Raw genomic sequence first — 21,973 nt, 5'->3', positions numbered from 1 at the left:
TAAATACTTGATAGGAGGATGTAAAGAAGATGGAGCCAGACTATTCTCAGTAGTATCCAGTGAACAGGCAAGAGGCAATGGACACAAAGTGAAATACAAGAAATTCTGTTTGAACGTAAGAAGAAACTTTTCTGCAGTGAGGGTGGTCAAACACTGGAACAGGTTACCCAGCAAGGTTGTAGAGGCTCCAACTTTGGAGAGATTCAAAACCCACCTGGACAAGGTCCTGAGCAACCTGCTCTAGCTGATCCTACTTTGAGCAGGGGTGTTGGACTAGAAGACCTCAGAGATCCCTTCCAACCTCAGCTGTTCTGTGATTTCTGTGGCTAATGTGGAACTTACAAATATTCAGTTGGGTGATAGAGGAAATAGTTCCTCTCTAGCTATTAAAAACACTGTAAGAGGTACTTTTTTTTTCTGGAGGAGAGAGAGGAATTTTTAGCATTGTAGATATTAAGAACATATTGCAAGTTAAGTAAGTGTCATTTGTGTGATTTTGTAATACACACAGAAGAATCTAGAAACTAAAGGGAAGTCTGTTTAGAATAGGCCACAGACTTAGTTCAGCTGGATGTATGTTGCCTGGAGCTGATAATTTTTGTGACAAATGTGCAAGTTTCAGAGAGATGGTAAAAAATGCTGTTTAATGAAGCATATAGATTGAATCTGTACATTTGATAGATGGAATCTACCCACTGAGCTAAAGCTGTTTCAGTGTTGAAACTCGCAAATGATGTGAAGGGGAACAAGAAGGCTTTTATAGCAAGAAAAAAGGCAAAAGGAAGACCAGGGATACTATTGGCTTACTGCAGAATGGTGAGGGCAACCTGATGACAAAGGACATGGAAAAAGCTGAGGTACTCAATACTACCTTTTCTTCAGTCTTTCCCAGCAAGGTCTATTTTTATGCCTCCAAGTGGCAGTTTTGGGAAAAGAAGTGCTATTAAAGGTATAGGGAGCTTAAGTTAAGGATCAGTTAAGAAAACTATGTACACAAGTCTATAGGACTAGACAGGATGTATCCAAGGGAGCTGGCTGATGTTGGTGCTAGGCCACTGTCTGTTATCTTTGAAGATTCATGGCAATCAGAGGTCCTAGAGGACTGGGAAAGTGCAAATGTCATGCATGCCTCTCTGCAAGACAGGCCAGAAGGAGGATCCAGGGAACTGCAGTGCAGTCAGTTTCACCACAGTCACTGAAGGTTATGGAATAAATCTTCCTGAAAGCCCCCTCTGGGCACATGGAGGACAGGAAGGTGATAGGGAAGAGCAATGGCAAATCACGACAAGCCTGATGACGTTCTGTGATGGCTCTCTGGACAATAGCTGCCATTTACTTTGACTTCAGTAGAGCTTTTGGCACAGTTTCCTGTTGCATTCTTTCAGCCAAACTGGGGAGACACAGACTGGATAGTGGACTACTAGATGGGTGAAAAACTGGCTTGTCTGCCCGGCTCATACAGTATTGGTCAACAGTTTAGAGTCTGTCAGCTTATTACGAGTGGCTTTCCTCAAGGGTCAGTACTGGGGCTGATGCAGTTTAATGTCTTCATTAACAACATGGATGTGGGTGAGGAAGTGGAAAGCATCCATAGCAAATTTACAGATGACACCAAGTAAAAGTGAACAGTTGATACAGTGGAGTGCAGAGGTGCCCTTTGGAGAGATCCTGACAAACTGGAGGAATGGGATGACAGAAACCTCATGAAATTCATGACATTACAGCAAAGGCAAATGCAGCGTCCTGCACCTGGGACAGAATAACTCCATGCAGTAGAGCAGGCTGGGGACTGACTGGCTAAAAGGCAGCTTTGTAGAAAAGGACTTCCAGGTCCGGGTAGACAACAAGTAGACCATGAATCGACAGTGTGCCCTTATGGAGATGAAAGCTAGCGGTGCACTGGGTTGCATTAGCAAGAACATAGCCAGCAGGTTGAGGGTAGTGATTTCTCCCATCTGTTTGGTACTTCTGAGACCATGTCTGTGTACTGTGTTCAGTTTGGACTCCCCATTACGAGAAACTGGAGCGAGTCCAGTGGTGAACCACCAAGATGATTAGGGGCCTTGAATGTCATATGTGAGAAGAGGCTGAGGGAGCTGTTTTTGTTCAGCCTGGAAAGAAGACTAAGAGGGGGTCATTGCTGTCTTCCCCACTACCTGTATAGGGGTTACAAATAGCATGGAGCCAGACTTTTCTTGGAAGTGTACAGCAAGAGGACAGGAGGCAATAGTCACAAGTTGGCGCAAAGAACATTCTGACTGAATGCAAGGAAAAGACTTTTCACAGTGAGGGAGGGTAGAAGTTGGAACAGGTGCCCAGTGAGGTTGTGGAATCTCTGCCTTTGGAGATATTCAAAATTGGACTGGACACAGCCCTGAGCACCTGATCTAACTTAAAAGTTAGCGCTGCTTTGAGCGGGGGTTGGATGAGAGAGACCTCCAGAGAACCTTTTCAACCACATCTTTTTGTGATTCTAAATTCTGTGAGCTAGGATGTGTGGAAGGGGGAAAGGTGTTGAAAGATGCATCTACAGTGGGTTTCCTATTGTTGCTGCTTCTAAATAGTTTGAAAAAAATCAACCAACTGTGTATTGATCTAAATCCAGTCACTAACATCTTAGCATGAACAGGATCCTAAATGCTCTGTCTGATGTCCTTGAAATGGGTGTAATGATGTTGAGATATTACCTGCGTGGTATGCAATTTCACATGATAGTATGAGCAGTGTTAAAATCAGTCATTGTAAAAGGTTAGTTGCTGCATCACCATGTTCTATACAAGAAAGTTTTGGAACCTTACCATGTTATTTTTAACTTTATTTGGTAATGTATAATGTAAATTGTGTTCCTTTATGTGAATGCCTTATGTTCACATCTCAAACACTGTTTAATTGATAAATTTTTAGGGCTGTTTTTACTATCACATTCCCATATAAACCTTACCCTTACTATGCTAACTAGTTTTTAATTTATCTAATTGGGTAATGTGACCTCCTACTGTAATCGTCTCTGATTGCACCAAGAGAGGTTATAGGGGCTTTTGTTCCCCTGTCTAGCTCTCTTGACGGTAGTACAGATCTGAGCTAGTTAAAAAGCACATCTCCCAGAGAAAGAGTTCAGATGTTGAGGAACAGCAAAATAATTTATCTGCCATTGAACTGAATTCTCTTTAAGACTTTAAATCTAGTTATATCTTCAAAACTGAACGTAATGTTAAGTTTCTTTGATGTGGAAAGGATTCCTGTGCTGCAAGAAGCGTCAGCGTCTCTGACCAAGCATTCAGTATGGAGAGTAGTACATTAATAAGAGGTGGAGAATAAGCTGAGAAGGGTGTTATCTCTGCCACCAGCAACAGATATTGGGGTGGAGAGATGAAATCGTACTGTGGTGTATTTTTGAGAGGATTCTGCTTCAAAGGCAATGACTTCCCGAAGGAATTTACCAGTTATTGAAGTATAATTGCAGTTCCAGTGGGAGAAGTAAAAGAAGGAGGGAGATGCAGTGCAACACTTAGGTCAGAACTGGAATCGTTAGGGCTGATATTTATGGAAGGACTGTTTGGAAATCTTTCTTCTCTTTAGCTCTCTTCAGTGGATTTTCTGACAAGGGGTAAATATCCTTTTAGAATGGAAAAAGTGGGAGTTCCTCTTTAATAGCGAACCACATCCTAGCTGACCTCTTTCAATTTCTGCACAAATTTAGTTGAAACATATGTGTTTGCTCAGTATTGTTCAGTTAGAATAATGTGAACTGTTCATGAGATTTTTTGATTGTGTGCTGTTTGTTTGGTTTTTGAAATTAGGTATTTGTTTTTTATGTGTGTTAATTGGGGAAGACAAATGGATACGGACAACTGATGAACACGTCTGAGCAAATGTCTGTCTTAGTTCCAGTCACGACATTATAAATTACTATCTAGTTCAGTCCAGTTAGTAGTGGGAAGAGGGTTGTGGGAGGATTGTAAGTATGTATAGTAGAACAGCAAACTCTAATGACGAAAGTACATGTATTGTATGTGGGACATTTTTCGGTTTAGAAGTTTTTGGTTTGTTTGTTTGGGTTTTTTTTAAGCATCTTAAGTAGTAACCTGTTTCTTTTTCTATTTTTCTGTTTCAGCATTAAAGCTGGACGTCTTCTCTCGCACATTCCGTATCAGCTTTACACCAAGCAATCAAGTGTTCAAAAAGGTCTCAACTTCAATACCGTATGCAAACCTGAAGATGCTGTGCCAGGTCCAAGCAATATAGCTAAAGATCTCAACAGGGTGTAAGTGTAATTTTGTAATGCAGAACACTCCATATCCATAATGGGTTTGCATTTATAATTGTGTAGCATTTTTACAATTGATTTCACGATTGTAAGAGGGAAACTCTGTGGCACTGAAATGTTAAACAAACAAACAAACAAACAAAAGGTATAGTTAAGGATAGAACTACTGTATCTGACTCCAAACCTTGTCCCTAGTCTTTGGACCATATTTTACTGGATACCTGACCTAGGAGTCCCACTGGATGTAGCATGTCTGTGTGGAAATAACTCTGTTGCAAACATTGAAGGATTCTGACTAGACACTGAAAAATAGGTCTTTATTTTAAAAACAGAAAGCAGGTATGATTTGATTACTTTTGCTAAAGGTGTCCAGAAGTAAATGTAAATGTGTACTAGCTTTTCAGTTCTTAGTTCAGTTTCTTTAAACAAAAAGTCACAGCATTTCTTTTGTATGATAACACTAAGATTTAAGTGAAACTTGAGAGAGAAGATGGATTAAAAAAAATCCAATTACAACAATTTTTTAAAGACCTTGAGAAGGGAATAGAATTGAAGACACCAGTGAAACTCCAATTGGTAAAGGAATTCGGAGGGTAAAAGAAACCTTGTATTTGGACAGACTGTTCTTTTTATGTCTCTGTGTGTGTCTGCCTGTCTGTTTATCTTTAGATGGTTCTTGTGTCTTTTTCAGAAGCACATGGTATTGTTTGTTGTTTAGAGACAAGGTAGACTTAGACTGTCTAGTTTTCTGATTTGTAATGGTGATCTCGTTCTTCCACAGTCAGCTGCTTTATTTAAAACCCAGTTCTGCGTAGTGTTGAGGAGACTTTACTACATGAGGGAGATTGTCTATATTTGTGAATAAATGAAACTGATGCCACAAAATGAATATGCTAAGCAATATTTCTTATCAATATTTTAAGTAGGTGATATAATGACCACTACCTTCTACTATTACTGTATGGTTGAATGAGAAGAATATTCACACTTCCAAAAATACCTCTTTATTTTAACAAATACGGATTTTAGGCTTGCCCTATGTACTGATACTAAGTATGTACCTCTGGAGATACCAGTTTCAGCCACATAGCTCTTCCAAAATATTGTTACGTTTACTATAATTTATAATTGCGATGATATTAACCAAATTGTTATGACAGTTAATTGGCTTTCTGGTTTTACTTGTCTGCTAATTATTACCCACCCTTTTTTTGTGGATGTACTTAAATTGCTTGCTTTGGGAGTTTAGATGATGGTTGTTTTTTACAGTACCTGAAGAATATGCATAATTCTTGAAGACTCTGTTTTTAATTCCACTTAAGGGTTGTTACAGAGTTGATGTTTTGAATAAAAGCTTTGTCTTTACAGTATTGGAATAAATATAAATTGCCAGTGTACTCATAGCAGAATACTTTATTTTACACACTTAATATATGAAAAGTAGTTTGATTTTTTTTGGTTAAAAAACAGTATGTTTAATTTATAGGGTTTGAACAGATTTTCCTTAGGAGAAGATAAAATGAATTCAACAAACTAATCAAAATGTTATTCTAAAAAATAGAAGTTTTCTTTCTAAGTGTACTTTCATGATTTTTCTTGTAGCTAGAAGTGGAAAATTACATCCCTTGATTAAAAAAAGACCCTTTCTGATGGCTTGCTGCACTATTCATGCTGTCCATGGTAGCAGAGGTCTGTTAAGAAATAAGTAGTTATTCTGTTTCCATTGGAGAGCACTGGTCAAATTAAAGGCCATGGAAATAGTTTTTTCTAATGCAAGCATTATTTTGGTCACTCCTGGTAGAATTATATTAATATTACAGCAAATCTGTGAAAACTTTTGTGCAGCTGTACAGTGTTTTGTGACATTGAAAGGATGTAGTGCAAACTTTGCGATAATTGTCTTGAGATCTTAAAAACTAATCAAATATATACTGATAACAGTTAACAAAATAAATAACATAACACCTGAAATGACTTGTAAATGTGCCTTTTTATAAAAGAAAAGCTATTAAATTATCATATCTGTTTCAGAAATTTTATTAAGAAGTGTGAGATAGAGAGTGAGATCACACCCAATGGAATGAGTAGCTGGAATGAAGAGGAAGAAGAAAGTGACAATTCTGGATTTATGGAGCTGGAGCAGATTCTTCCTGAAAGGAAACAAAATGGGATTCAGCCTCACAAAGACAGCACTGCCATTTTTAATGGACACACACACATTTCTACCAGTGCCTTAAAGACACAGGATTGCTTGGTACCGTCCAGCAACAGTGTTGCAAGTAGATGCTCTCCAGGCCCTGTGCAGGAGGAGGGGAAGACTGAAAAAGGCATGGTTGACTTCAGAGACTGCACAGCGCAGCAGTTGCAGCAAAGCAACAAAAATACAGACTTTTCGTGGAATCCACACAGGACTATGAGTAATTCATCCTCATCTTCATCTTTGCACAGTAATACTAAAATAAATGGTGCTCACCACTCCACTGTTCAGGGGCCTTCAAGCACAAAAAGCACTTCTGTACCTACTTCTAGCAAGGCAGCTTCCTCACCTGTGTCCAGACCTTCAGATTGTAGTTTTATTTCTGACTTTTATTCATATTCAAGGCTGCATCATATAGCAACATGGAAGTGTGAATTGACAGAGTTTGTCAACAGCCTGCAAAGAAAAAACAGTGGTGTCTTTCCAGGAAGGGAAAAATTAAAAAAATGGAAAGCAGGCAGGTCCACATTTAAAACTGACACAGGTAGATACTTGTTTAAGAAAGTTTATGTTCAAAAGGTGTCTTATATCTTTGTTCACATGTTAAATGTCTAACTGAGACTACATTAGTTTTCAATGTTCACATGGCTATCAGGCTATCTGGATTAGCTTGGTGACTTTAATGCATCTAAAACTAAAGGTTTAACTACTTTTTTTTTAACTTAAATTGTGATTAATGTGATACTTTGGTCTATATTCAATTTTTCCATGTAAAAAAAATTTTTCTGACTTTACCAAGATATGTGGAGTGACTGAGGAAAAAAATACTGTTACTTGTCTAAATGTAATTGCCATGTGAAAATCTTAAGAACAGAAACAGAAGAAAAAAACCTTGCTGCTCATAGTTCTGTGTGAAAAACTAAAAGATGAATAACATTTGGAAATGAGCTAAAATCAAAATGATATTTTTGTTAGTAAGAATATCATATACCTCTGGGTGTGTTTAAATGGGTAACAGTGTCATATGAGCCTTCTGAACTTGGCTTATGACAGAAGAGAAATTGTTTGTGTCATTACATTGCCCATCAAGGGCCAAAGTGAAAATACATGTGTAATTTGTGAGAGACATAGTATTACAAGTATAGATTAAATACTTTGCATCTTAGAATTTCTCTTTGAATTTACAGTATTATTCAATTAAAAGGCTGGCTGTACATGATCAGAGGGATTCTGACTCTGTTATGCTGTAAAAGTAATCACTTGTGATCGTATGAGAATGAGCTCACGAAGACAACTTACCACATCCTAAAAGTTTACTGTTCTAAGAAATAAATTAACTGCTTTTGTGTTTTTGCTAGCACACCCCAATTATAAAACATGTTGGCTTATAAACTACCATCAAAACATGGTATAAGCTAATGTATTTTACTTTTCCTTTGATTTAACCTAGAGAATTCATGTAGTTAATTACTGTGTTTCAGTTGACAAGTAGCAGCTTCTTAAGCACTGTCTTGGTTGCTTGATTTATGAATGTCTTTTATAGTATAGTCATTTGAATGCAGGTGGTAAATTACTAAAAAAAAAAAAAAAAGAAAAAAAAGAAAAATCTGATTATTCAGCAGTTAACACAGTTGTCAAGCAAAACCAATCAGTTGATCTGTTGAAGTATTTTTTCGCTGTCATACATTATGCATTGTTCAGATTAAGGTTTTACCTCAGCTATAGCCTTCTCTGGTAGGTCAGCAGTATAGATGCACAAACTTGAACTTCTAGCATACTTCACAAAAGTATTACTAGAACTTTAGCAGTATAGGTTTTTTCAGTCTGTAGCAATGTTGCTCATCTTTGCTGGATGTTTGCATCAGTGTACTTACAGCAGTGGCAAAGTCCAAAAGCATAAAGGGTTTAAGTTCATTCAGTGTGTTTTGTGAAGAGTCAAAGTTAACTTTCAGTGCAGCTAAACTTTTTTATCTTTTAGAACAGTCTGTTCTGATCTACGAACAAAAATTGTGAAGCTCTCTGTTATGGATTCAGTGTTAGCATTGAAATGAAAATCAGTTAAGATCCAATTCCCACTATACGCAACAATATATTTGGGGTTGGGGGAGCTTGTTGTAGCAAGGTAGAGGGTGTTAATTATGAGAAAAAAATAGAAACTGAAGTGTGATGCCTTGTTTAAGCTGTTTGGCTACTGTTCATGTTTTTTTCTGTAGATTTTTACTGAGAATTTAGGGAATGGTGGTATCCTCTTGGTGAGAAGAAATACAAATCTTTGTAACTTAGGGTGGTAAAAACTTTGTGATAGTCCTTGATGACTAATGTGAGTAGTACCGAAATGCATGAATTAGGGTTCAAGTTTTCTATTGGTGTATCTTCATACTAGGTAATGTGTCTGTTTCGAGCTTGGCCAAGCCACAGAGCTGTATAATGCACGTGGATATGGATTGCTTCTTTGTGTCTGTAGCTATCCGAAATAGACCAGACCTCAAAGGTCAGTATCCAATTTTAAATGTCAGTTTACTGGTTTGAGACTTCCTCTGTGTATTAAAAACAAAAAACAAAACAAAACAAACCCCTGCACACTTACCAAATGGACTTTGCATGTTAGTTTTTCTCTTGGCGTCTTTGTCTAATAGTAGGACCACACAACTTTCATATTCCTTCTCGTGCTGTCACAATCCAGAAGCATGTGGAAGAGAAAATTGGAATTCTCTTTGCTGTCTTTCTTTCAGTGTCCAAAGTAACAGCAGAGAAGTGAAATTCAGAGCAACCATTCTATATGACACTGTACCTATCTTATTGAGACTTAAATCTACCACGTTAAAAATTGGAGATCAAATTATGGTTGTACTAAAAGTGATTTTTGGTCGCTCTGTGTTAAGAGGAAAAAAAAAAGTGGGGTTTTCTAATCTTTTTCCTAAAGTAGCCTAAGGAGCTTTGTTTAGTTAGAGAGGTGGAAAGGTCAAGACTGAGAATTAATCATCTCTTTGCTGAGTATATCTTTTTTGAGGGAGATTTGCTTCTCCTTTTTTATCCCATCTAAGCTCTTGCCACACATGAAGTATTATAAGATCTGGATGATGGTCGATTCATTTGGCACTTAAAACTCTGACTCTGTGATCATCCTTGGTACATAGGAAGAATTGGAACTTCATAGCAAGCTGTTTCTGAGTATAACATTCCAAAATGATAATACCAGCTCTGCTGTGCAAATGCTGAACTTCGGTGTTGCACAAGTCTGAAGATTTGGTGCAGTGGTCTAAGAAAGACTCAAAGCTATATATTTCATTTCCTCTCTTATGTCCAGAGGCAGGAGCAACTATGTCAAAGATACTTCTTATATGTGTATCTTAAAACTTTATTTCCTGCCAAATTATAAATTCATTACTGGAATATAGAGAACTTATGACTTTTTTGTGAATATTTTGTCTTTTCCATAGAACTGTGCCAGAACTTTCAGTGCATTTGTTAGCTTGCTGTAGAAAAGTTATGGAGGTGTTGATATTGTTAAAAAGTCAGAAGTTGAACTAAAGATTTGATCTTACACAGTTAATTGAACAAGTGGAATTGAGCATGTTGATATGTGTAAGTTACACTCTTTTAGGTTGCTTTAGCTAACAAACCTGCTAAAAATATTTAAAAATTGGTATGGTGTTTGCCATGTTTTATACTAATGAATTATTAGGGCATTGGTGAAGTTTCACAGCTTCCCTTTATAGTAGTTGTTAAAGACAGACTGGTATGACTGCATTTTTCACTCTTTCAAAAGTTTTCATCTCTTATGTCTAATTGCAGCCATGTTTAAATTGACAGTCATAGTACGAAGTCACTTTCTTAGCTGTTTACTCCTGTAAGAGTGCATAAGCTTGAAGGAACTTGAAAAAAAAATTAAAACAGACATCTTTGTAATCTAACCCTGGTTGTGCTATTATTAAAATGTGAGCTTTTATAGATGTTGACTTTTAAGTATGTGCATTTCTTCTCTGCAGGAAAACCAGTAGCTGTTACTAGCAACAGAGGTGCAGGAAAGGCACCACTGCGCCCTGGTGCAAACCCCCAGCTTGAATGGCAGTATTACCAGAATAAGCTATTGAATGGCAAAACAGGTACAAATAAGTCTGTTTTTTGGTTTTTGTTTTACTGTTTTGTGATTGAAACCTTGCCTTAAAGTTATTAATACAATGCACAGTGGATAATTTTTTTTTCACATGTATATTCAGAAAAGAAATGGTTTTGGACAGCACAGTGCTTTGTGGCTTTAGTGATTTGCCACTGGAACTTTTTGTTAGTTATCTTTGCTCTGTGTGGGTGTAATATTTTAGAGTAATTTTAGGTTTTATTCACTTTTATTGAGGGTGAGTATAAGATTTTTTTTTAAGTAGAAATATAGATTGTCCGAACACTTGGCTCTGAGTATTACAGAAGTCTATTACCAAAAAGCAGTTACAAAACATATTTTGAAAGGCTGATAATATTTTTTTGTGAATAGAAAGTAGAAATGACAGTACATAGCCAGTGAGAGATTGATTGCTTGTAGTTGGCTTTTGAATTGCATGCGTATAATATCTGTGTACAATGACTTAATTTGGGTGGTCCTTAGAGCATTTTGGGTGTCTGGAAAGTCTGGCAACTCCTGTGAATTCTGTTTTTCCAGTATTTTCTTTCTTCAAAACCAAGGCATCTGTTGTAGTTTGAGAATTCCTTACTTTCCTACAGTCATTTAGAGCCTTCTTGTTACATTCTGTGTTCTCAAGTAGCATTATACTAGCGTAAACAAAACATACTATTATTTACTGGTTTTCTGATTGTTACAAGGTCTGAACTGTATTTAGTGTGAGAACATAGAATTGCTCAACATAAATGGCAACTTGTTTCTCTTTGAAGTTTAAATAAAGAAGGTTTTTATTGCTGCTATTTAATTTTAGTTCAGATTTGGAAGTTGCTTCTCCTTTGACCCTCATACACACACTTCTTACCTGAGTTGTAGTAGCAGATGCATTGTTCTAAAGTTTATACCACAGTTAGTTATTTTGTTGATATAAGAGACGGAAAAACACAGTTTGTTCTTCCACAGTTGTTTCTGAAATGTTAATACTTAAAACAAACAAACAAACAAACTTCAGTAATAAATTATGCAAATTTTCAAAGACATTTGGAAACAAGGTATTACAGTAAGTGATGCCTTTTTATTTGTCTTTTTGCTGTAGTTTAAGTACTCATTTAAACTGAGGTAGAATATATGTTTGTGGAACCTACTGGCCTTTAACTTTGTAAGGATCTTTCTGACTTTCTAGAAAGTCAGAAACTTTCCAGACTTGGCATTACAAACACAGCAGAAAACTATGTATAAGCATGTTGCAAAGATAGCCATGGTTTTGTGGGCTTAGATTTTCCATAGTACAGTTTATGTATGAACTATTTATTGGTAACTCAGTTTTAAGTAGCGACATAATAACTTTTATTAGAACCTTGTATTGGATAATGATGTGACTTCATACAATGAAGTGATGTTTGGAAAGCAAGGGAGTTAAAATTAAGGAAGCTTAGCTGGTATAAATTAGTATGTTCTCTGTGTTTCACAAATTCAACAGTATCTCTTCTGCTATATGTATTGCTTAAAGGTACAACAGGTTTCAGCCTCATTGTATAACAAACTCAGTTTCTTACTGCAGCAGCTTTTTCTGGGTGTCCACACAATCATTTCTTTAACTTCAGCATCCAATCTCACTGGCTTGCGTGCAGGCAGGCAGCTAGCTCTTCTTTCTTGATATTTAGTCTGATTGTACAGCCTGTTGTTTTGGCAAAAGGATTTTTTCCTAACACTGTTTTTACAGTCTCTATCTCATTAGCTGCAGATTCTTTTTTTTTTAGTCTCTCTATTTTTTTTAATCTCTGAGTACAGTATTTTTATCAGCAAACAAATGTAGCCTGCTGTTTCTGCTTACATTCTCATAAACACATGGATTGTCTTCCTTTTGGGTAAAAGAAATTAAGGTTAGTTGTAGTCTTACAAGAAAACGTGTAATTGCACTTTTGGTTAGGCTTTTCTAACATCACAATATCTTAGGAAGTGTATGTGAAACACTTCATAGCATGTGTTTAATTGTGCCTTGCCACAGGTAAATATGGTCTGGCAGGCCCATGTATTATATGGAAAACTGTTTTTTCTGAAATATTAAAAATATAGAATGCTAAATTATGCTCTGTTAAACAGACACCATTCCCTTTGGGGATGTACTATATACACTGAATAAAAAGGTAGTTGGGACCAGCTTTGAACGTAAGCATATTTTTACTTCCATGTTTCGACACGGAACCCACTTCATTTTTTGATACTTCATGCTTTCCAGGCTGCTCTCTGATCTTGCCTCCTCCAGATCTTGCTTATTAGAAAAAATGTTCCAAATTTAAAAAAAAAAAGAAAAAAGAAAAAAAGAAACCTATGGATGTAGTTTGACTACATACTGAATTCTGCTGCTTCAGCTACTTCTTTTTTTGCGAATTACTTCTTCAGTGATACTGGTTCCTGCCTTTTGATCTGCATTGCTAAATGAGTATCTAGTGTCAATAGAATCTTGGATCCTTTATGAAATACTTTCTTTTTCTTGTTTGAATTCATCCAGAAATGTGTAACTTTTAAATTTAAAAATTTGCTCTTATTCTCTCCCTAAATCTCCAAATTGGAGATAAGCTTTCTGGGTAGTAGAAATTACTTCTCTACATAGATACCATCTTTAACATTCATGTCCTAAAGCTAGAGGATTAACATATGTTAATCAGAATTCATAGTTTGGGGTCTCTTTTCCATGGCCAGGATGTCCAAGATGTGAATGGTTTTTAGGCTTCCTTTCCCTCAACCCTAGTATCTCCCATTTTTCTTTCTAAAGAGCAGCAGTTTTTAACCATCATATTAGTCACAGATTTATTCTCAGCGATTTCTTTTTCACAGACTTGGGTCCTGGCCTCTGATTTCTCCATCCGTTGCTCCACATTCACCATGTGCCTGTCTAGTTTCCCAACTTTTGATGAGAGGTTCTCTACCTTGCCTTCCATTGAGGACAATGTGTTCTGCATTGCCCTGAATTTCACATGAAGTGACTCCATCAGCTCATGGGGGGATCTGCTCTGCTGCGATGTGGAAAAAGTCGGCGAGTCCAATGAAGATAGACAAGATGACAGCATCCTCTCAGGCCAGGGCACAGGAAGGCATGGACTAAAGAAATTGTTCTTGTCATTCTTATCTTTATTTGGGGCATAATTTTGCTCTAATTTGCAGCTGCAGACATCTTAGGTAACTTACTGAGCTCTTCATACATTAATATGTTTACGACATAAAAAGATACTTGAGTTTAGCAGAAAGTCAGAATAAAAGCAGCTTTTCACGCAAGCCAAGTTCTGGCCCTGCTGTCTCTACTCACTCATTACAATACATTCTCTGGTCTGGTAACTGCTTGTATGTGCACGTAGCACCCTGTTTCCTTCCGGTTGAATTGTCAGTGTGTAAGTTGTTAGTACCACAGTGTATGATTAGGTATTGTGGCACTTTGGAGTAAACTTCATTGTATTACAAAGGTGGATACTATTAAATAGACTACAGTATTGAGAAAAAACTATAACATACATATTAGATTTCATTTTGAGTAAATAAGAAGCTTTATGTCTTATGATACCTTTTTGTTTTGATTCTGATTGGGAATTTGGGAGGAAATAGTAATGTTTGCATCAATACATTTTTTTCAGGCTAATCTATAATTTAGAGTTTAGACATCTATCCATCAAGGTTTTACATACCATGAGAACCTAAATAGAAAGGAATAGAGAATGCTTTACTTGATTCCAGTATTCTGTGTCCTGAGTTTCTGTCCTAGTATCTAGTATGCAGTTGGCCTAAGAGCATGCTGTAGAGTTTCATAGAGTTATGAAAGGCCTGTCTCTTGTTTTAAAAGTCAGAGATTGCAGTGTTTATAGTTATATCCTTTTGATCCAAGAGAAATTTGTGGTGTTTCTTGAAAGAAGTTATATATTCTAATACGTGAATTATTAGGAAGTAATAATGGAGGTTTTGTCAATGAATTTCCCTGTAAGAGTATTAAAAAATGTACAAGTTTCTAGTTAGTTTTAGTGTTTTTTAATTTAAGCTAATTTGTAAGTGTCCTTGTTATTTCATTTGACTCCTTAAAGATCACTTTGGGGTATCTAGATTAAGTAATTATTAAGAAATAGTTGTAAATAGGAGTTTATAAATATGATAAGCAGTGGAATTGTACTTTGAATTTAATTTCTTTGTCTTGGTGGTAGTTGTGCTTTTTAAAAAGGAATATAGCTAAGCATCTTTTTAGTTCAGGGAAGCAGTTGATAAATTCTCAGTGTCATGCATTTTGTTTACAGGGTATGGTTGTAGCAGGTGGCTTCAGGAGTTTGTCTAATCATTTTTATTGTCATTAAAGATCAGTGAGATCTCTCTTGTCTTACAGTAATCACATAGCTAGCCATATGCAAGCTATTCTCTAAAATCTTGGGGGAAAATAGGAAAAGAATTTTTCTGTAGCATAATATTGGTCGCAATACTATGTGCAGACCTACCTGTAGAGAGAGATTACTGTGAGGGGGCTTTTTTTTTTTTTCCTTGACTGTGATATGAATCAATATAGTGCTAAGAACCTCTTCACCAAGAGGTGAAGAAGTTGTATAGAAATTTTATCAAGAATACTCCATTATATTTCGTTCACATTCATTTTGTTGAACTCATAAGAAATTAATATAAAAACAAATACAAATATTATTTTCCAAGCAGAAATCAGAGTTCCTGATAAGCTGGACTCATCAGTCTGGGAGCATCCAGATTCCACACATAGGAATGGAGCTGACATGGATCTCACTGTTCTGTCCATGGCTGAAATTGCCTCTTGTAGTTATGAAGCCAGGTAGGTAAAAGTTACCTATCAGGTTGCTTGAAAAATCTTATGCAGACAGGCACAAAGTGTCTGTAAATAGCAATTTTTAGGTCATATATTGTTTAAATTTATTCAGATAATTTTATGTTTCAGTCGTTACGTCCTTCCCTATGCATGCAGCTGTTTTTTAAACACCGTTATAGCTGTCAGCCTAACCTGCATGTTAACCGAAACAGAACCAATTAAGAAAAGCTCTGTGCCGTTCACAGTGATAAGATTGATTTCATAATGTTATCTTCATTCCTTCACATTAACACTGAATTCTTTCATGAAGTTGAGAACACTTTGTTACTGAAGGTTTCAGTTAAAATGGTACAAGGATAAGAGTGATTACTAAACTTAAAAACATTTCATGCGCTGATCACATTGAGTATTTCAGATAGCATAGCTTATAACTTTCAGGATTTGAAATAACTTGTTAGAGATAGAACCACAGTGCTGAAAATACAGTTTGCTACCCTGATAGAAAAAATACTCCAGCAATTACTATTTCATTTTAACCTTTCTCAACTGTGACAGGGTAGGCAAAGTGGTATTTTTGTCTCAAAAAGTTGCGCTTTATTTGTGTGGGAGCTTAATTTTATTAGTTTGCAAAGTGGGATATAAGAACCAGCTATCTTAATCTCTGTAGTATATGTTTGATTTTAATTTGAAACACAAGATGGCATGCAGTGCTTCCTGGAGATTTTTTCTACGTTTTAAGCACATCCCCAAATACAGGCTGTGCGTGCTGTATGCCTAAACATCATATAGCTAATTAAAATAATCTATTTGCAGCTGTTTTTCTTATCTATCAAAATGCTGGCAGTTTTATCAATAATTTACTTTTATGGAAAAAGACAAAAACTTCATTTGGAAATACCACATATTAACATGATTTGTGAAGAAGTTGGTACTGCATGTTTTTTTTCTTATTTGTTTTTAGACAAGTTGGCATAAAGAACGGAATGTTTTTTGGCCAAGCAAAAAAGTTGTGTCCGAATCTTCAAGCAGTTTCATATGATTTTAATTCATACAAAGAAGTTGCACGGACCGTATATGAAATACTAGCAAGGTAATGTGTGCTGTATGTTTACATGATCTTCCATGGAAAGGTTGTCAGGCATATTTTCATTTGCCTCTGCTGAATGACATTATTCCAGCTCATATTGTCATCTCTATATTACTCTCCCGCTTCATGAAAACCATTGCTATGTCAGATCTTCCTTTTGTAGTAATTTTTTTTTATTTTGAGCACTCTGTTTCTTCTGAGCACTCTTTTGTCTTGAAGCCAAATCCTGTAAATGGTCAACATCTGACTATAAGGGCATCATTGTTAAAATTTGCACTGATTTCACTGTGAGAAGAACTGATTTCTGCTTGCTAGTGAGATACTTCCAAGAGGGTCTTTTTTTAATTGAGCAATTTAAGAATTCCTTATTGGAGTAATTTCTATTAGAAACTATTTTCTGGTTTAAAATACGCTTGAACAAAACTAGAAATCTGTTAGTGTGAATAAAAAATGATCATTTAACTCTCCTTCCCCAGCTGTTCCTTTAAAAGCATGATGTATGTCAAAGTTAGTGCTACATAAAAATGTTACTGTAATTTGCTATATTAGCATTTTTAATATTTAAGTTGTGTGTGATACTAAATAAGCAGGGAAATGCCACCACAAAAGGAAGACTTTATTTGCTACATATTTGTTTTAACAGATGGTGAGCTGTTGCTGGTGTTTCACCTCCTTTACTTTGTGTTGATAGCTATACTCATAACATCGAAGCAGTCAGTTGTGATGAAGCACTAGTAGATATCACTGAAATCCTTACAGAGACCAGATTGACTCCTGATGAATTTGCAAATGCTATACGCACCGAAATCAAAGCCCAAACTAAATGCGCTGCCTCTGTTGGGATGGGTGAGTACCTTATTTCATTTCTACTTACAAGCATTGCCTAGTAGTGTTAGGCTTATCAGAGCTATGTAAGATTGGTAAAACAGTTAAGTGTTTGTGAAATATGGAACATACTGCCATTTAGATTAAATTAATGTAAATAAAAGTGGAAGAAGCTTTCATAAGTGGATTTTAAACAATATTTTATAAAATTGGTCTAATCTCTGCTTTATTATTTGAACAGTACACTAAAAATTCATCTGCATAATATTTACATTCATTTTTATAAAATGCTACTGTATTTTTTCTGGTAAATTGGAAAATGAGAGCAGATTCTGTTCCTTACAAGAGAAAGTAGTAAGAGTTTATGGGGTGGCATGATTTAGCATAGTTATAACTTATTGAAAGCAAAGCTTGTGTAATTTGTAGTAGGTATTGTACATGAAATTACACCTCTGAAAAGAATTTCTTTATTTCTTTTCACCTGGTCCCTTCCTTTCTCCTTTGTTTTTTGTTCCTAATCATGTTAGAGAATAAGTATCTGGGAATAAATGTACTGAGTGTATGCAAGTGTATAAAATCCACTTGTGATGCAAACTGAAATTCATTATTGTAAGTCTTAGTGGTAGAATTCTTCTTTTTATTTCCTAAGGGATCATGGTAGTATAGAGACTGTAATTCCCTTGATCCCTGTTTGTGTCTTTCTTTGACTTGAAATGCATTTGTAATCTCTGTAATATGCTTATTTAATGTGTTTGTTTTTTCTGTAGAAAGAGAGAAATTACTTTTTAAAGCATTATTTTCTAATCTGATATCATATTTCTCTTACTGATTGAAAGAGACAAATACCTATGAGCAAATATTTATTTCTAATTATCAATTTGAGATATTTGAAAAATAATACTGGTGTCCTTTCTAGAAATTCATATGGTAGGTACACTGCAAAGACTTTGTCTCCTCACTCTGAATTCATCATAAAGTAAATGAATCGGAGGAAACTATTGTAATTGTACTATTATATGAATGTAGAGACCTGATTTCAAATACATGGTCTGCCAGAAACTGACATCTCATATAAGTGATTTCTGTGTTGCCCAATGAGAAAGTTACAACAATATAATAAAATATAAATTTAAATAGATATTGTTATACCATTGAGATCCCTTCTCAACACTGTTATTTCTGATTAGAAGTAAATTAAAGAAGGGCATGCTTATGCCAGTTGAATAAATTTAATTCATACCCCAGAGATTTTAGTGGCTAAACTAAACTGATTCAAACAATGCTAGTGAAAGATTAAACACTCATCTGTAAACATCCTGTGCCTTGATTTCTTACTTGTTAAGGGAAGTATTAGTTTTTCCCTACTTCAGTGTTGTGGGAATAATACATTACGGAAGGTAAATCACTGAGATTTTATGGTATTAGAGGCTATGTTGGTATGCTCGATAGAAAAGAGGATCAGAAATCTTCAGTACTCTATAGACAAAACATTGGTCCCCAAAGTTAAGCAGAAAATTGAATGAGTCTGTTGTTAATTGTTTCATCAATTTAACCTCTCAGCAGAAACAGTGCTCATAAGTCTGTATTACTGTTCTTATTGATTAAAATTTCAAAAAGGGCAAAAAGAATAAAAACGTAGGTGAGAGAAGAATAGCAACAGGGATATTGTGCTGTTAGTTCTGGATTCCCCTGCTTTTTTATTGGTTTGCTTTGTCTTAAAGCAGAGTGTTTGAGTAGCAATAATGAATCCGTTTGGGTATCATTTCAGAGATTCTTTTGGCTGGGCATGAATAAACCTGTAAACAGGGAGGAAAGAATACTGAAATAAGGCTCGTACCTCTACATAGGTAGAACATTGCGAAGACAGATTCAGTGTTTTTAGTGAATTGCCATGTGCTTACTTATTGTTTGTTTGTTTTCACTTTGCAAGTGCAGTTACTACTGCAGTTACTCTACTCAAATCACAAATCCTGCTAGTTGCCAATTTGAAAGTGGATATTGCAAATATAAATAAATATATCTCATTAAACTCTTTACAAAATATACAGAATTTGACTGTACCTACTGCATTTTTCCCTTAACTGTTGAACTGGAGAATCCTGCTTGAGAAGACAGAATTTACCACAGACACGCTTCAATTTGTTATTTTCACAGGTTCCAATATTCTGCTGGCCAGAATGGCAACTCGTAAAGCAAAACCAGATGGACAGTATCACTTAAAACCAGAAGAAGTGGATGATTTTATCAGAGGTCAACTTGTTACCAGTCTTCCAGGTACTTGTCTCTTCTTTTACAGAACATTTTGCCTCCTGCTACTAGAACAGTTGTAGCTACAAATCTGTGTTCAGTCTTATATCTAACATTTCATGGTTACAATCTGAAAAAATGATTTACTAATAATTTCTGAGAAGAATCTCAGTGACCTTTGTATCTTTTAGAGGAGCATCTTTTTTGGTAAAGACTTTACAGAGCTGTATACATGATTACAGAAGAAGCTGAGAGTTTAATATCTTAGGCAACTTTACATTCTTTAATAAAACTATTTGGATGAATCATTTCAAATGAATGCTAGCTTGCCATATCATGATGAATGTAATAAAATTATTAATAATGGGTACATCCCACTGTGAGAGGCAGGGTTTGCATAGATCTTTTATAGAGGAGTTGTATATCAAATTAAAATTGATGCCTAGCCCAATCACAGAATGATTGAGGCTGGAAGGCACCTCTGGAGATCATCTAGTCCAACCCCCTTCCTCAAGCAGGGTCACCTACAGCACGTTCCCCACGATTGCATCCAGACGGCTTTTGAATATCTCCAAGGAAGGAGACTCTGCAACCTCTCTGGGCAGTCTCTTCCAGTGCTCTGTCACCCTCACAGTAAAGAAGTTTTTCTTCATGTTCAGACGGAACTGCCTGTGTTTCAGTTTGTGCCTGTTGCCTCTTGTCCTATCGCTGGGCACCACTGAGAGGAGTCTGTCCCCATCGTCCTTATACCCTCCCTTGAGATACTTATACACATTGATAAGATCTCCTCTCAGTCTTCTCTTCTCCAGTATTCCCAGCTCTCTCAGCCTTTCTTCATATGAGAGCTGCTCCAGTCCCTTACTCATCTTAGTGGCCCTTTGCTGGACTCGCTCCAGTAGCTCCTTATCTCTCTTCTTCTGGGGAGCCCAGAACTGGACCCAGCACCCCAGGTGTGGCCTCAGCAGTGCTGAGCAGAGGTGAAGGATCCCCTCCCTCGACCTGCTGGCAACTTGCTAGTGTGCTACACTTTAGGCTGCCTGGCCACAAGGGCACATTGCTGGCTTATGGTCAACTTGTTGTCCACCAGCACGCCGAGGTCCTTCTCTGCAGAGCTGCTTTCCAGGAGGTCGGCCCCCAGTCAAGAGAATATCCTTTCTAAAAGAGAGAATACGAAGCCACGAGTTGGAAAAAATACCACAAATAGAAGAATGAGAGTATACGAGGGGAAGAAAAGGAGTGCGCGAGAGGAATTTATTTAATATGTTGCATTTAGGAAACTCTGAGATACCTGGAAGAGAATAAGGATAGAAGGAAAAGTAAGAAATAAATGGATAGAGGAAAACATTACCTGACTAGAAAAGTGCTTCTGCTTGCAACACAAGACATATTAGAATGGCTAATGAATAGAGAATAACATGGGAGGTGAGGCTATTGTTGGAGCCATAACACTGTCATGGTTTGCATCCACCTATATGCAGTTTTTGGTTGTGATAGATTTAGAGTAGAAATTAGGCATTTGTTTCACATGGAGTCAGTTTTTCACGTAAGGATTTTTAGTTAATGGTTTACTACAAACTGTGACAGAATGCGTAGATTCTTTCAAGAAAGAACAACAAATTTGTTGAATTCCAACCATTTTTGCCTAGTTCCCTGAGGAAATGTTTGCATGATTTGCAGGTTTACCAGCACTAATAATTTGGTAATCTCTCTGGCAGTTTCAGCCAATCTTACCAAGAGATAGAAGTTCCAAAGATACAATGTTTCTACAAGTTTTATGAAAAATGGCAGCTGGACAGAGGGGAGGAGTCCAAATTGGTATGTCTTTTGAGGGGCAGGCAGGCAAAATTCAACTAGTGTACATTTTTGGCAATAGCTCCCAGTTGTCATATGTACAGCCAGAGTACATGGCTTTTTTCCTGCATTCCTTGGTCCAATAGGAGAGAGAAAGAGATATCTGACTGAGGGAAGAACTGTAGTAATTAGATAGGATGCCTGTGGACATAGAGAAGACCCAAGGAAAATGCTGGGGAGAAGGAAAGAAGCCTTTTTAGCCTGCAAGTTAGGGAAGTTCTTCAAGGGGTAAGAGAAGTCACAGACAGATGGCAGGGGTCTGGAGTTAGCATCAAGAAAGAGTGATAGGTGGTAAGGACATGTGGAATACACCTGTATAAAAACGGGCTGATTATTTATTTCTTTATTATTTTTATTTCCATTGTTCCAGGAAAATATTTAAAGGAGTTGTAAGCTAAAGTGTTTTCTGGCATGCAACTCTATAGGATATTACTCTTCAATACATTACTAACATAGTTTGACACTGATGTAATGCAAAAACTGCTGAATACACCTTATTCATGCCCTGTATGTTAGTGATAGCTGTGCTCAACCTGTGTGTGTACACACATACTTAGTGCTAAATGTTCAAAATAGTATGT

General features: G+C 36.4%; 1 protein-coding gene across 5 annotated transcripts in view; it reads left to right on the top strand.

Moving 5' to 3' along the window:
• The window catches only part of REV1 (REV1 DNA directed polymerase), a 64,855-nt gene that overhangs the window by 20,369 nt on the left and 22,513 nt on the right, over positions 1–21,973 (top strand). For 4 of the 5 annotated variants that reach the window (XM_026103186.2, XM_026103181.2, XM_026103183.2 and 1 more), the window contains 8 exons: positions 4,115–4,264; positions 6,299–7,008; positions 8,848–8,955; positions 10,454–10,570; positions 15,256–15,388; positions 16,344–16,472; positions 17,161–17,315; positions 19,449–19,568. In XM_026103186.2, coding sequence (XP_025958971.2) covers positions 4,115–4,264; positions 6,299–7,008; positions 8,848–8,955; positions 10,454–10,570; positions 15,256–15,388; positions 16,344–16,472; positions 17,161–17,315; positions 19,449–19,568 — 1,622 coding nt within the window. The remainder of the gene's footprint in view (positions 1–4,114; positions 4,265–6,298; positions 7,009–8,847; positions 8,956–10,453; positions 10,571–15,255; positions 15,389–16,343; positions 16,473–17,160; positions 17,316–19,448; positions 19,569–21,973) is intronic. The other variant, XM_026103182.2, reaches the window with a different exon arrangement.

Source organism: Dromaius novaehollandiae, chromosome 1, assembly GCF_036370855.1.
Source record: "Dromaius novaehollandiae isolate bDroNov1 chromosome 1, bDroNov1.hap1, whole genome shotgun sequence".
Lineage (NCBI taxonomy): Eukaryota > Metazoa > Chordata > Aves > Casuariiformes > Dromaiidae > Dromaius > Dromaius novaehollandiae.
The sequence above is the reverse complement of the archived record's forward strand: the minus strand, read 5'-3'. Positions and strand labels throughout refer to the sequence as shown.